Below are 13,711 nucleotides of genomic sequence, written 5' to 3' on the forward strand. Positions count from 1 at the left end.
GTACCCCCTAGTGCACTGCCTAACAGACTTTTATATGCTTTTCTTCTCAAAATGAGCTTCTGGATATCATGAAGCACTGACTAGGAAAAGTTGTCCGACCTTCATACCAGCTGAGAAAGGGAAGCTGCAAGATCTCTGAATACAAACTGGTTACACATCCAAAAGCTGAAGTACAGTAACTACCAAAAAGTTTCATGGAAATGAAACGTGCTGTAGGCTGCTTGAATCCTCCTATCTTCTGTACATGATATAATAAGGACTGTATCTCCACAACACACTGTAATATCTGATGCTAGCTGGAAATCTGAAATGAAAACCTATTAACTACTTGTTACATCTGTGCAAACCTACTGATTTCAATTTCTTTCATTTTTCTGACTTCTCTGAGGCTGGCTGGATAGCACTACGAGCAGAATCTGATTTATTTACTTTACATATTTAAACTCATTTTCATTCTGGCCTTCAAAGCTCCCCAAGGTACAATTTGATGTGTTTAAAAAAAAAAAAAAAAAAGCAGCATCAGCTTTTTTCTTTATTGCTTATCCATGTTTCCCACTTTGCAGTAATTCAGCATGGTAAACAAACAGCCCCTCTCTTACGTGCGGGTTTGAGTTCCAATTTTGGCAGTTTTGTAAACTAAAGTTTTACACTCCCACAGTAGTTAGGATAACTTCATTCCCTAACGGATACTTAACACATCTAATTACTCTATTTTTGAGCTGCAAGCACCGTTGAAAAATGTCTCCGTTCTTTCATTCCAGGAGCTTTCCAGCTGCAACATTTTCTACTGAATAAAACATTTTCAGTGACTTTGCCTGTAAATAATACAGCACAAAAACGAGCGTAGTCCCAACTGTACATAATAACCTCAGAATTCCACTGAGGGTTTTCTAGTGACATCATAATAAACTGCAAGAAAAAGCTGAAGATGTATTAAATTATAGTTTGGGTATATTTTATTCTTTTTTACATATAAGAAACCTCAGACATTTGTCACAGTAATTTGAACATTTTTCTGGACTACTTCAAAACTAGAAGGGACATAATTTCAAAGCAGGATGCAGAGGCATATTTCATATTTGTAAGGATAAACCGAATGACTGAATATATCATTATTATTTATTTTGCATGCACAAATTCCCATGTTGTTTCTTCACACTCTTTACATAGTCAAATGTAAAACTTTTTAAATTAAAAAAAAAAAATCATCAACCTCCCTCAAAACCTCAAGATCAATGTTGACAAAGATCAATGTTGACAAACATTGATGCAGAATATAATTTTACTCCCTTATAAATGGTGAAGGGATTATAATTGGGACCACAGAATCAAACAGTTGGGTTGTGTCAAAAAACTCCTGCAGCACTTCATGATCTCAAAGTCTGTTATTCAGATCTCAGAAGAAAATATGATAACTCACTTTAACTGGTAATGTGACTGTGTCATGGGAATGATCTGCTCATGTGATTTTAGTCTGGTTTACATGTCTCTGTTTTAGCATGCCTTGTTCTCTAATAGATTAAAATGTTGAGGTTGTTAGCCCAGAAAGGGAGGATAACAACCATAGACACTTCATTTCCCATTGGGAATGAATAAGGCCTGCTAATGCCCAGGCAACTTAGAGCATGGGAAATCAACTTCCCCCTTCGCTTCCCCTCAGCCAAGGAGCAGGGAGAAAGAGAAAGGTGCAGTGCAAGAGGATGTTCCTAATGGGGAGAGTCAGGAGAAAACCAAGCACTCCAAGTGACGGGCTGCTTCTGCTCTTGGGTCTGAGCTTTGGCTTCCCCTTGCAAATAAAACTTGGCTGCTTTTGCCGATGTTTACTTGTCTGTGTGCTGCTAAAAGCCTGGATTGGCTGTAGTATGTAGAAAATCCTCACCTAGAGGAAAGGTGCCTTAGTGAGACTGCAGTGATTGACTGGCATGCAGTGATGCTTGAACGTAACCTATGAATTCACAGGAGGCCAAGGCTGCCCCTACCCAGTCTATACCAGTGGTTCATTGTCTCAGGGCATTTCAAAGAGATTTGGAAAGCAGATGAACTAGAGGCAGCAAGACGTTAGGTGATGATATGCAGAAGACAGGGACTTGAATCAACAACTGGAGTGAGAAAACTGAATTTTCCCTAGGGTTACCACTGAGCCAGTTTCTTACCTTTCTGGAGGAAGAAATACAGCAGAACATGCCTCTCTTCTTTAAAGTCACTCATCATTTTTGCAAAGAAGGATTTATGGGAAAGGCTAACTTTGCCACTCTCACATATTTTCAGGGACTTGCCGTCTCAAGATTATAAACCCACCAAGGAAAAATGGCCAGTTGCCCCTTGGAGTGCTTGGCTAGCTAATGCTTCACTGCATTTTCTAGTCTCTGCTTTGATTCAAGAGGAAGGATTTGGGGGTGGGGGATCTCACTGGAGCAGTGGGATCGAGGATAACTCAGCATGCAGCTTGCTGAAGGAGAGGAGACTGAAGAACAAAAGGGCAGAGAGGGTAGGAGACCTAGAAAGGTTCCTATGGTATGCAGAGATGAGATGATCTGGAAAAAAGGACTGGAAAGTGTGACAGAAAAACAGTTCACCATAAAAGGAACTGAGGAAGACAAGGACGTTCATGTTAGGGAGGCATGAAGCAAAAGAACCAATAGACAGAAAAAAAGAGAACAATGCCATCTGTTAATGTGGCAAGAAAGCACCTGGAAGCAGAAGGAGAAAAGATGACTAGTAAGTGAATTCTTATTGTTTGTTGCTGTTAATACATCTTTGCCTTGGCAAGAAAAGGTGAATTCATTTTTGAGCTCCCTGTACACTGAAGAAGCATTGGGCACCTCCTGGTCAAAGTGTCAGAGCACAAGTATTGTGGGATGCATTTGAATGGAAACCATAGCCTGAAAACACACAACAACGAATTATACTTTCCCATTTCAAAGACTGATACACTGGTTATCTCAAATTCAATTCCTTCTTTCAAAATACGCATGTGTGCATACATATCTATGTATATGTGCTACAGAATAATATCTGCCAGAGGCCAACAATGCTGATCTTAAAGACAAAGTGTCTCCAGGGAGACTGGCAGTCTGTGGTATATTGTTATTATTTTAGCTTCCAAACGACTTCTCTGGATGATAAAAATGTCTTCCTTTTCTCACATTAAGTAGGACATTCATAGCCCTCTACATGCATATATATATATATAATGTTCACCCTCCTTTCCCTCAATTCATTCTTTATCAACTTACTGGATGGAGTTCTCAATGCGTGTGATGGTGAGGAAAGCTGCTAGGTTTGCCGTGTAGGAGGAGATGACAATCAAAGCAAAAAGCCACCAAGCTCCCATCATCAGTCGGGTTGCCAGGGTTGTGTACGGAACCTCTCCTCCTGTGGGGAAGAAGGAAAAGCAAGAGTTTTCATCTAGCAGAAGGAAACCCAGATCCTCATTGCTCATGCATTGCTCAGGAGAACTAGAGCCCACGGTTAACAGGGTAATGGAGTTTACTAAAGCAAGGTTCTTTACTAAACTGATCAGGACTTGGAGCCCCACTTTCTATGCAATGAAAAGTACTGAAGGAAGGCCACACTGTCAGCTGTCATTACAGTATTTAATTTCTTTTGCTATTTTGCCTTTAATTGCAATTCATCTGCCAGTCCTGTCGAGTAATGGAAATAGACTTCAAGATCTCAGAAAAAAAATCCAGCAGAAGTAAATTCTTACAATGTTCTTTCCTTAGAGATCTTATCTACAAACCTTAATTAAGTTTCTCTTCTGTTCTTGAGAACATAAAAGTTAAAAACCCCATCAAAACACTATTACTCTTCACAGTTCTGTAGGCAGGCAGATGCTCATGAGAACTCTATGTATGTGTAAAACTTGCTGCAAGTGATCCTGAACATGCAAAAAAAGATAATCACGTGTATTGAAGAATGCAAAATTGTTTTGTATTCCCATAGGTGTTTTCCTTTAAAATCCAACTGTCATGTAAACAAAACATTAGCAGCAATTAAACTTACCAGGATGAGCTGCACACCACTGCTTGTGTACCAGAGCCCAGTTCAGCAAGCCAGGAAAAGCAATAGCATTATTTTTTATTCAAATAGCTTCCTCCAAAACACACTAGTTCAGGGTCTTTGAAAGAACTCTTTCAGTTAAAAACATATGAATCACAGATTTTTATTTGTAGCAAAGAATAAATGTTTTAAAAATACCCATTTTGTCTGCACCATAAATTTTGTCACAGCCACAAGTAACTAGTGGGGACAGGTGAGTGCAAAAAATGCTCAGAGTCAACTGCTCGAGACATTCACCCTTTTCCTCTCCCCTATACTCAGCAATTTGAAAAGTTGTCATTATTTCTGAGGTAGCTTTCTTAGATGCAAAATCTTATGACACTACAATACCTGGGATTTGCAAAAGTCGTTTGTTACAGATTCAATCATCTGTAAGTATTTTGTGCTGTATCTTCACTTATGTAAAAACTCCTTCACATTTCCCCAGCAAGTAGGTTTAAAGGGAATACAAATTACAATTATTCTCATTCCAAGTACAAACAATTTTCAATTAGGCACGCAAACAAGATATTTAATCAACACTTGAATATGTTTTGTTCAAAGTTTATCCTACCTACACAAAGCATTGGGAACTCCCCATTTCCATACAAAAAACAAATCTGAAGCATTTTTTCCTACTTCAGTGATGTGGAGTTGTACCGTATGAGAAATAACCAACTCCATTAATTTAATGTTTTTGGTGTTTAAGCATTGAAATCCTTTGCCTTTTAAGAATTCCAGTATTGAAAGACAAAATCTATATTAGACCTGTGCAGTCAGAAGTAAATTTCCTTTTTTTTCCCCAAGATGCCATGTAATTATCTGAAATAAGGTATCAGGAGATACTTTTTCAACATAAGGACTTTCAAAGATGAACAGGAACTTCAACATCTGAAGATCCAGTTTTCACTCCAGCATAATTTTTAAGTGGTTTTTAATAGAATATTTCTACTTCACAACAGTTTTTGCAACATCTTTGTAACTTTTCATTTAAAAATTATTTTTAATAAAAATACAGCAGACAGCTGTATGAATTTGTTGGAAAAGGCTGTTTGCCCTTGTAACTTTTAGGTGTCAATCCCTGCTGATAAGTATCATATTGAATTGAAATGGGCAGACTGACAGAGAAGAAACCAGTGATCTCCTGGACATGCTTGCATTTTCATTTTTCCGCTTAATAAGGGAAACTTCAAGTTCTCACATTTTTTAATTGAAATGAAATGTCAGAAAAGAGAGGACCACTGAAATTCACACACCTGCCTTCTGGTTTTCAAGTGAGAATGCTGTGCAACAAGTCATGACCATGAAAGTCATTATAGATGCCTCAGCCACAGCATTCCCCTACTGTTCATACAGTGGAGTTTTCCCATACGTCAGTAAGGTTGTCCCCACTATTCACTGTATTCGCTGTTATCTTTTTTTTTTTTTTTTAACCCATGTTAATAGACTTAAAAAACCTGTGAGTGCTGGTCATTCCAAGTGCTTTAAGTTCACCCAGGTGTTTTTGAAGTCATTCCTAATTCACAGTTGTACCTTCTATATCAGCAGTCAATAAATGAAGCTTGAGGACAAAGCTTGCATCCAAGTACACATACAATAAACACAGATCAAAATAATTCATCCCTCCTGTGCCTACTCTAAAATCTTTGCACTGATGCTTCTTAAACCAATATTTCTAAAGCAGGAGTGACACTGCAACCGCATAGGTGCATGATTTTTAAGCAGTACAGGCAGGGTACTTTACCTCTCCCAGCAAAAGAAAGAAAGAAAAAAAAAAATCAAAGGAGATATTTTGCTAGCATAGCATAATTTCTTTGGCATCTATGAGGAGATTTAATGTGATACGGTCTTGTTCTATTGTACTGTTTGCTAAAACACTTCCTGTACCATGACAGCTCACCTTAAGAAACCTCTTTACTACCTTCACCCAGTTTTGTTTCTAGGGATAAAATTTTCCAGAGTTTTCTTTCAGGCCAAACTTACATGTGTTCTCAATGCAGAAGAGTATCAAGTCATACGGGAGAGCAACAATCATTGGTTTTCCATGAACATTACTATGAAAAAGATCTACAGACTTAACAGTCGCTATTGTTGACTGTAAATTAGTACTCAGAAGGGACATGCACCTAAACCTCCCTGGGATCTGCTTATATTTAGTATGAGTTTCGGGTGCGTGGACATCTTTACGGATGACAGCATATTCTAGTTATGAGGGGCTATGCACTGGACGCACAGTGCAAGGGAAGAGGGAGTCAAGAAGATGAAACAAGTCTTTCCCTGCTATTGTCTTTCATATCACACTAGCAAAGCTTAATAATCTCTAATGGCAAAAGGGGCCACCTGATGCCATGTAAACACACGCTGGTGACCAGAGTAAAATCTATCCTATCACACCTCATTCCTATAGCAAAAATCATCAATGGGACTTAACTGGTTGTGGTTACACTAAAACCACTGCTGTTGTAGCACACTGAGCAACCCTTAAAAATATGAGTTCCACTCATGAAACAAATGGAAATCAAAGAAGAAAGTCAGCAGTCCTGGAGTTGCTTTGTCATCTTAAGAGACAGACCTCAAATACAGAGGTTGCACTATTGTTTAGACTTGCCCCTTCCAGCAGAAGGGTATAACACAGCACAAAATGCCACCACCACTTATGCAGTTGCTACAGTTACTAGTATAATCCAGCTAACACTTTTGATGTGTACTAAAAATCATTTTAGAATCTAATTTGCCATTCAAATTTTCAGATTGCATGTGCAGGAAGGAAAAGATATTTTCCAGAGTAAACCGAACTACAAAAAAATCAATCTTACTGGGAGTTTTCTGAAGAGTTGAATTACTGTAGAAGTGACTAAAAAAAATTACTTTTAGTCCTTCCACTCTCATCTAATGCAGTTCTCCTTCACCAATCCTAGACCAGTTTAATGCTGGCCTACTTCAGATGACAGGCTTAGACTGCAACTTATGAATTTGTTTATTCCCAATTCTTTCCAAGTGCTTCATGCTAAATATCAGAAGGTAAGAAAAATAATGCGCTGTCTTGATAGTGCAAACAATATAATGCATAATTATGGCAGACCTAAATATCAGGAAAAACCCACCTTAGGGATAAAATGCGAACCCATACAATTCCCATGCAGATTTCTAATACCTTTTAAGTTATTGTCCCTTGTTAGCAGTAAGTTTAAAGGTCTCTTATGTAAAAAATTGCAAGAGAGGATTACAAGAGGCAAGAAGGAGGAAGGAAATCATGAGTAAAATGGGCAAAACAGGAAAACTGAGGATCGCAACCTGGTGAGATCTAGGTATTTTATAATTCTGGACTAAATTTAAGTAATTCAAAATGCAGACTGTTCCTCTAAATATCTTGTTTCAGGGATTTGTCAGTTGTTTGCCTGAAGAAAAACTGCATTCACCTTCATAGTCCAGAACAATGAAAGTGTTTCAGATAGAAATGGAAAAAAATATTGTTGGTGGACAGAAAGAAATGGTGAAACGTTTCTTGGAGAAGTTTTAACGGTAGTTGGCATTTCTGAGATCAAGCCTCATGGCAGCCTTCTTGCTGAAAAGTAATGCAATTTTTGTTACTAGTCATCCAGACAATAAATGGGCAAGATAAGGTGTCCCTCTGATTTAGTATCAATTTATCAACTTCATTGGGAATGCACAATACTTAAAAATCATTTGCTTAACAGCTCAAAAATATTTTTTTTTTTTTACTATTACTAAGGCAAATAGCTTGGCATCGCGTCCACAATGTTGAGAAAACTCAGAATTGATTATTGAGAACAATAACGCCTTTTGAAAATTAATTACTAAAATGTACTTTCTAAACAACTACACACACAGAGAAAAGCCATAAACCACCTTTACTCCATGTCCTGAATTTTACAGCTGTACTAAATGCTGGGGGAAGTTGAGACCTGGACTGAGTCTGCTGAAGCTATTCCATATGTGAAGAGAGAGGCTTTCATGAGAAGGCTCTACCTTTCTCCTAAAGGAAGGACATTACAAGAATTACGGCTTGCAATTTCTATTTGTGATAAGTACAGGTACCAGGGAAATCCCAAAGACTAGGTTCTTACAGACAAACCTCAATTTGTCAGCAATTCTTACCATCAAGGCTACCCTACCGTTCTCACTTTATGAACATATCTCAGTTGTGAGATATTCTCATATTAAAACTGGCTGTCCATGGCCTGGATGAGCAAATGGTCTGCTGGATCAAGCACTGGCTGGTTGGCTGTTCCTAGAGAGTGGTGGTCAATGGAGCTAAATCCAGCTGGTGGCCAGTCACAAGTAGTGTTCCACAGGGCTCGGTGTTGGGACCATTTCTGTTCAACATCTTTATTGATGATCTTGATATGGACATAGAGTGTGTCATCAGTAAGTTCGCAGGTGACACCAAGTAAGCAGGAGTGTCGATCTGCATGAGGACAGGGAGGCTCTACAGAGACTTGGATAGACTGGATTGGTGGGCCAGTGTTAACAGGATGAGCTTCAACAAGGCCAAGTGCCAGGTCCTGCACTTGGGCCACAACAACCCCAGGCATGGCTACAGGCTTGGGGAGCTGTGCCTGGAGAGTGGCTGGGAGAAAAGGATCTGGGGGCTCTAACTGACAAGCAGCTGAACATGAGCCAGCAGCATGTCCAGGTGGCCAAGAAAGCCAACGGCATCCTGGCTTGTATTAGGAATAGTGTGACCAGCAGAAGCAGGGAGGTGATAGTGCCCCTGTACTCTGCACTGGTGAGGCCACACCTGGAGTACTGTGTCCAGTTTGGGCACCTCAGTACGAGAGAGATATCGAGGTGCTGGAGCGAGTGCAGAGGAGGGCAACGAAGCTGGTGAAGGGCCTGGAGAATAAATCCTATGAGGAGAGATTGAAGGAGCTGGGAATGTTTAGTTTGAGGAGGAGAAGACTTAGGGGAGACCTCATCACTCTCTACAACTACCTGAAAGGACACTGCAGAGAGGTTGGTGCTGGTCTCTTCTCACAGGTAATTAGTGACAGAACAAGAGGGAATGGCTTTAAACTGCAACAGGGGAGGTTTAGACTGGATGATAGGAAAAGATGTTTCACAGAAAGAGTGGTCAGACAGTGGGATAGGCTGCCCAGGGAGGTGTGGAGTCACCACCCCTGGAGGTGTTTAAGGGTGGTTTAGATGAGATGTTGGGGGATATGGTGTAGGGGAGAACTTTGTAGAGTAGGGCTGATAGTTGGACTCGATGATCCCAAGGGTCTTTTCCAACCTGAATGATTCTGTGATTCTATAACTTTGTCCAGTTTCAATCCTTTAATCTGCAAAAGACTCTGCTAGATGTCTGCATTGAGCTGAATTTCTGTATAAGTTTTAACTACATTTTTTTTCAGATAATTTTGAGAACCGTGAAAAAGATATTAATTGTGACTGTTTTGTCGAGAAACTCCAATACTATCAAACTTGAAAGCAAGGATCTTGATTGTGCCTGGAAAAAGAAGGTGAAGAAATAATAGAGTGGGTTATTTGGGGACAGATATTTGTTTTGCTTTTTTCTTGCAAAAATTCTGTCCACATTCAGTGAGTTACTGGCCTTTGGAGAAAAACACAAAGGACTGGGAGTTTGGCTGCAGTTTAGCCTTTAGCTTGTTAGAACAGTCACATCAATTATGCTGTGCATCTGCAATTTCCATTTGCACAAATATAAAGTGTAGAGTTCTGTTGCAAAGTTTAGATCAATGTACGTCTTATGTTTTCTTTGTGAAAGGGACATTTAATAGAAAGTATGTGTAAGGGGAGTAGTTTGTACTAACAAAGAGGAAAAGGCATTTTATATTGCAGCTATTTTTGCCATGAGAAACAAAACCTAAAGTTTCACTGGGCTCTGTTATCTTTACAAAACTCTGCAAAGCAGAGCTCTTCAAAGGCAGAATTTTTCAAGGCATTAGCTACTGTTATTGTTCTTTTAAAAACTTTCTTGATAATATAAAATCTCTCCTGTTTTCAATTGGAAATGCTCAATTCAACACAGGACAAAAAAAATACTTTACAGTCAATGAAGCCTGTACCTATTTCTACCAGCTGTGAAATAAATGCAGCATGGAAGTTGTTGGAAAATCTTGCATTAATTTTTCTTCTTTTCTTTTCATTTTTACCCATACTTTTTCATTCTTTCTTGAACTGTGAAGAGCACATTAATTTCCATAACATATAAGCTGGCGTGTCAAAACCCGAGTTTGTAATATTACATTGTGTGCTGAAGTTAACACCCATTGACCACAGCAGGCATGACATGTATTCTTCATCAGGAGACTACAATCCCTTGAATTGGTAATGCCTCCCAAATAAGCTTGTAAATCAGTGGCTGAATTCCCTAGCCTTGCAAATACTGGCAGATTGCAGGGGATTGGGAGTAGGGAAGGAACCGAGCATGAGGCAGGGCTGTCAGCCAGATTCTACATGGTCTGGACAAGTTCAAGAGCCAGCTACCACTTTTATTGACCAAACCAACTGTTTCTTCCCTAACATTGTGCTTTTATTAAACTGTAGGGTTTTTTTTTTGTTTTTGTTTTTTTTTTTTCATTTTTTTTTCCTTTTAAATTTATATATATAAAGAGACTTTCAGATATTTGTTTCAGACATGAAACATTTTTTCAGGTCTTACTTCCTAAAGGGAGTGCACTGCATCTAGGTATTATTACTACCATTACTATTAATACTGTGACAACACTCCAAACATATTAGGTAGCAAGTTATAGGAATTATTTTTTTGGTTCATTGGAAGTAGTAGGATTGGAAGGGAACCTATTTTTTTACTAAAGTGATTATCAAAGCTTCCACCAAATCCAAAATATCAAGAAACATTTTTTAAAAAAATAAAATAGTAAAAGTCTTATGTAGCAGGGGTTTTCATTGTCAAGATACTGTCACATAATAGTTTTCTAAAAATAAACATGAAGTAAATGAGAAACAAAAACCACTTCAAAAGAGATATTTGAAACATTTAAAAACACTGAACTATTTAGAAATGTTCGTATTTTCTTCTATGTCCCATAAAAAAAAATTTAGTGAAGCCACTGTAAATTCATGGAAATGCTGGTATTCATTAATGTTAAAATTTGAAATATTAGATAAAATTTTGATGTCTATCTTCCTACCATACAATTCCTAGCCTATTCTTTTTGCTGAACACAAGTCAAACACTGTAATTAAGGGACAAGCCAAACAAATCCCGACTATACTGAAAGTCTCCTTCTATTTCCTTTGTTGTCAGCTTCCAGCAGTATTCTCTCTCTCTCTAGGTACTGTTCAGTGTCTGGCTCAGGTGTGGCTCCCAGCAATATATTATAAAGCATTTTTCTGTATGCCACTGGTGTACTTAACATGGACATATTTTGGCTTCCTTTTTCCCGTTATTTCTGTAGACTTCCTCCTTCTTCTCTGGATGATTATGAGGAGAATAACTGTTGCTGTACTCATTGAGAAATACTAATGTCTTGTATAAATATATATGTTCAATATCAGACATTTTAATGGTGGTATCTTCTGGAACTGTTAAGTGTCTGTTTATATTTGTGAAGTCTTTCAAGTTGTTACATCCATATATTAAGATGGAAGAAACACTTCAGCTGAAGGTTCAGTTTGATCTTTAGGTTTTACATTAGATTTTTTTGGTCAGCTTTCTAAACCTGATCAACGCTCCAGGACTCAGATCAACAAATAATGGTCCTGCAACTCCTCTTCCAAAAAATTTGGGTGAAATTTGTCTGGATTTGCTGATTTGAAATTGTCTGACATTAGTAGCTGTCATTTAATATCTGCTTGAGTTGCTCTTGGCATGAACAGTATTTAATTTGCTTTTTCACAATCACAGGAGAGAAATATTTATTGCTTTCTGGCATAACTATTTTGAATGGTATCACCCTTCACCAAAGTATCATTAAGCACCATTATTATTAAAGTTTCTTTAGCTCCTAATAAAATCTTCAAAGCCCTCCTTCCTGTTGGTGGTCAGTGTACACTTGCTCCCCATGTCATTTCTCCTGAAGTTTGTAACTTCTTTTTCGTGTGATCAATATTCCTTTTTCTTTCTATCTGCTCTATATGTGCCTTAAAGATGCTTCAGCATGAGCAGCATGAGACTTGAAACATACATAATTCAGATTGAATGCCTGTATTATAGCACACATTTTCCCTTATGCATTACAGATACGCAGTAGAGGATCAAATAATCCTCTACTCCAGTGTGATTTGGTGGCTTACAGCAGACATTGACTCCCATCCCATTTTGTGCTCCAGTCATTAGCACATAGTTCCACAAGAAATCAAGACCAATTCTTTCAAAATTCTCAATGCTTCTGAAACACCTAATGCTATTTTGACAGTGACACTCTTCTTCCCCTTTTGCCTACTTTGTCCCTCTGTCTTCTTATTGTCATATGTTCCTAATAGATTTCAGTAACACCATGAAGACCAAATCTATATTGTGTAACTCCAACTATTGTTGTTTATTACTTATATTTCTCTCACTGGTCTATAAGTAATCAAAGAATACGTTCACTTAGTCATTTGGTGCCCTGATTAATTTTTTTTTCCCCTTAATGTCTTACATTTTTCCCCTTAATGTCTTAAACGATCACTCTCCCATTTGTTGTTAGTGTAATGATCCCCTGACTAATCTCATTACACTTGCTCACTGGAAGATTGTTTCCTTTCAGCTGGGTGGGAAGCACTGCCCTCATCGCCCTCCCAGAAAGCAAGCAATGATGCATGAGAGGAAACTCCTCATATATTTCTCCTCTTTATGTGACAGGAAGAATATCTGACACAATCTTTCTTCTCCTTCAGGCTTATTTCAAATCACTCCTAGTCATCTGAAATCTGTAAAGTAATTTGAGAAACTGCCTCTTATACATGCTTATAGAGCCTTATCAACAACTCTGGAAATCAGCTAACTTAAGGGTATACGCACAACCTTGTGCAGGTAAACATAGGCTTCCTCCAACTTCCTACCAAAGAGGCCAGGCATGAGCCAGATAAATCTAAAATCCATGCTACCTTGTCACTCTTGGTTACTGCTGGCCAGTAATTACCCCCAAGTTATATTTCATATCTTGCAAACTCCCTCTGAAAATCCTCAATTTGGTACTGCTGTGCATTGTTTGCATGTGCCCTTTGCATTTGACTTGCATACTAAGGCTCATTGCTCAGCTGTTTCCTCATTAATAGGAAGAGATTACCCATGCTGAGATTTCAAATGCTGGGGCTAATCAAGGACCAGTGGCACTGCCACTAAGCCCTCATCAAATTGCAGCCCAGTGTACTCATCTCGTGAATCTGGTCAGAGAACCTTGACAGAGAACCTGATGGACAGAGCGAAACACCCAAGAGATGGCCCAAACAACTACTTACAAACTTTTTTGTTTGAAACACAGGTTCAGTCATGTTCTTTGAAACCCTCCTCTCTGAAGCTAGAAAATGTTCTAGCACCAAGTGCTATCTAGGTCTAGTGTTACCTAGTGTAGAACACTGCAGCCTACTGCAGTGTTGGCTCACCACTGAGTTAGTAACCTACAGAGTAGGTATAAGTTTGAGTTTCTGCTACTTCTATTGTCAAATTATTTTTCTATCTGTCTTCAAATACCAAGCCTGCCCAGCTTGCTGTCTCTGCTTCAATGACTTCACTCTA

The 13,711-nt window shown here is 38.6% G+C and overlaps 1 protein-coding gene across 1 annotated transcript in view; it reads right to left on the reverse strand.

Moving 5' to 3' along the window:
* GRID2 (glutamate ionotropic receptor delta type subunit 2) overlaps positions 1 to 13,711 on the reverse strand; it is a 594,006-nt gene that overhangs the window by 106,719 nt on the left and 473,576 nt on the right. The window contains 1 exon segment of the mRNA XM_026848052.1: positions 3,237 to 3,375. Within this exon segment, the coding sequence (XP_026703853.1) occupies positions 3,237 to 3,375 (139 nt within the window).

Source organism: Athene cunicularia (assembly GCF_003259725.1).
Source record: "Athene cunicularia isolate RWA chromosome 4 unlocalized genomic scaffold, athCun1 chr4_part2, whole genome shotgun sequence".
Classification (NCBI taxonomy): Eukaryota; Metazoa; Chordata; class Aves; order Strigiformes; family Strigidae; genus Athene; species Athene cunicularia.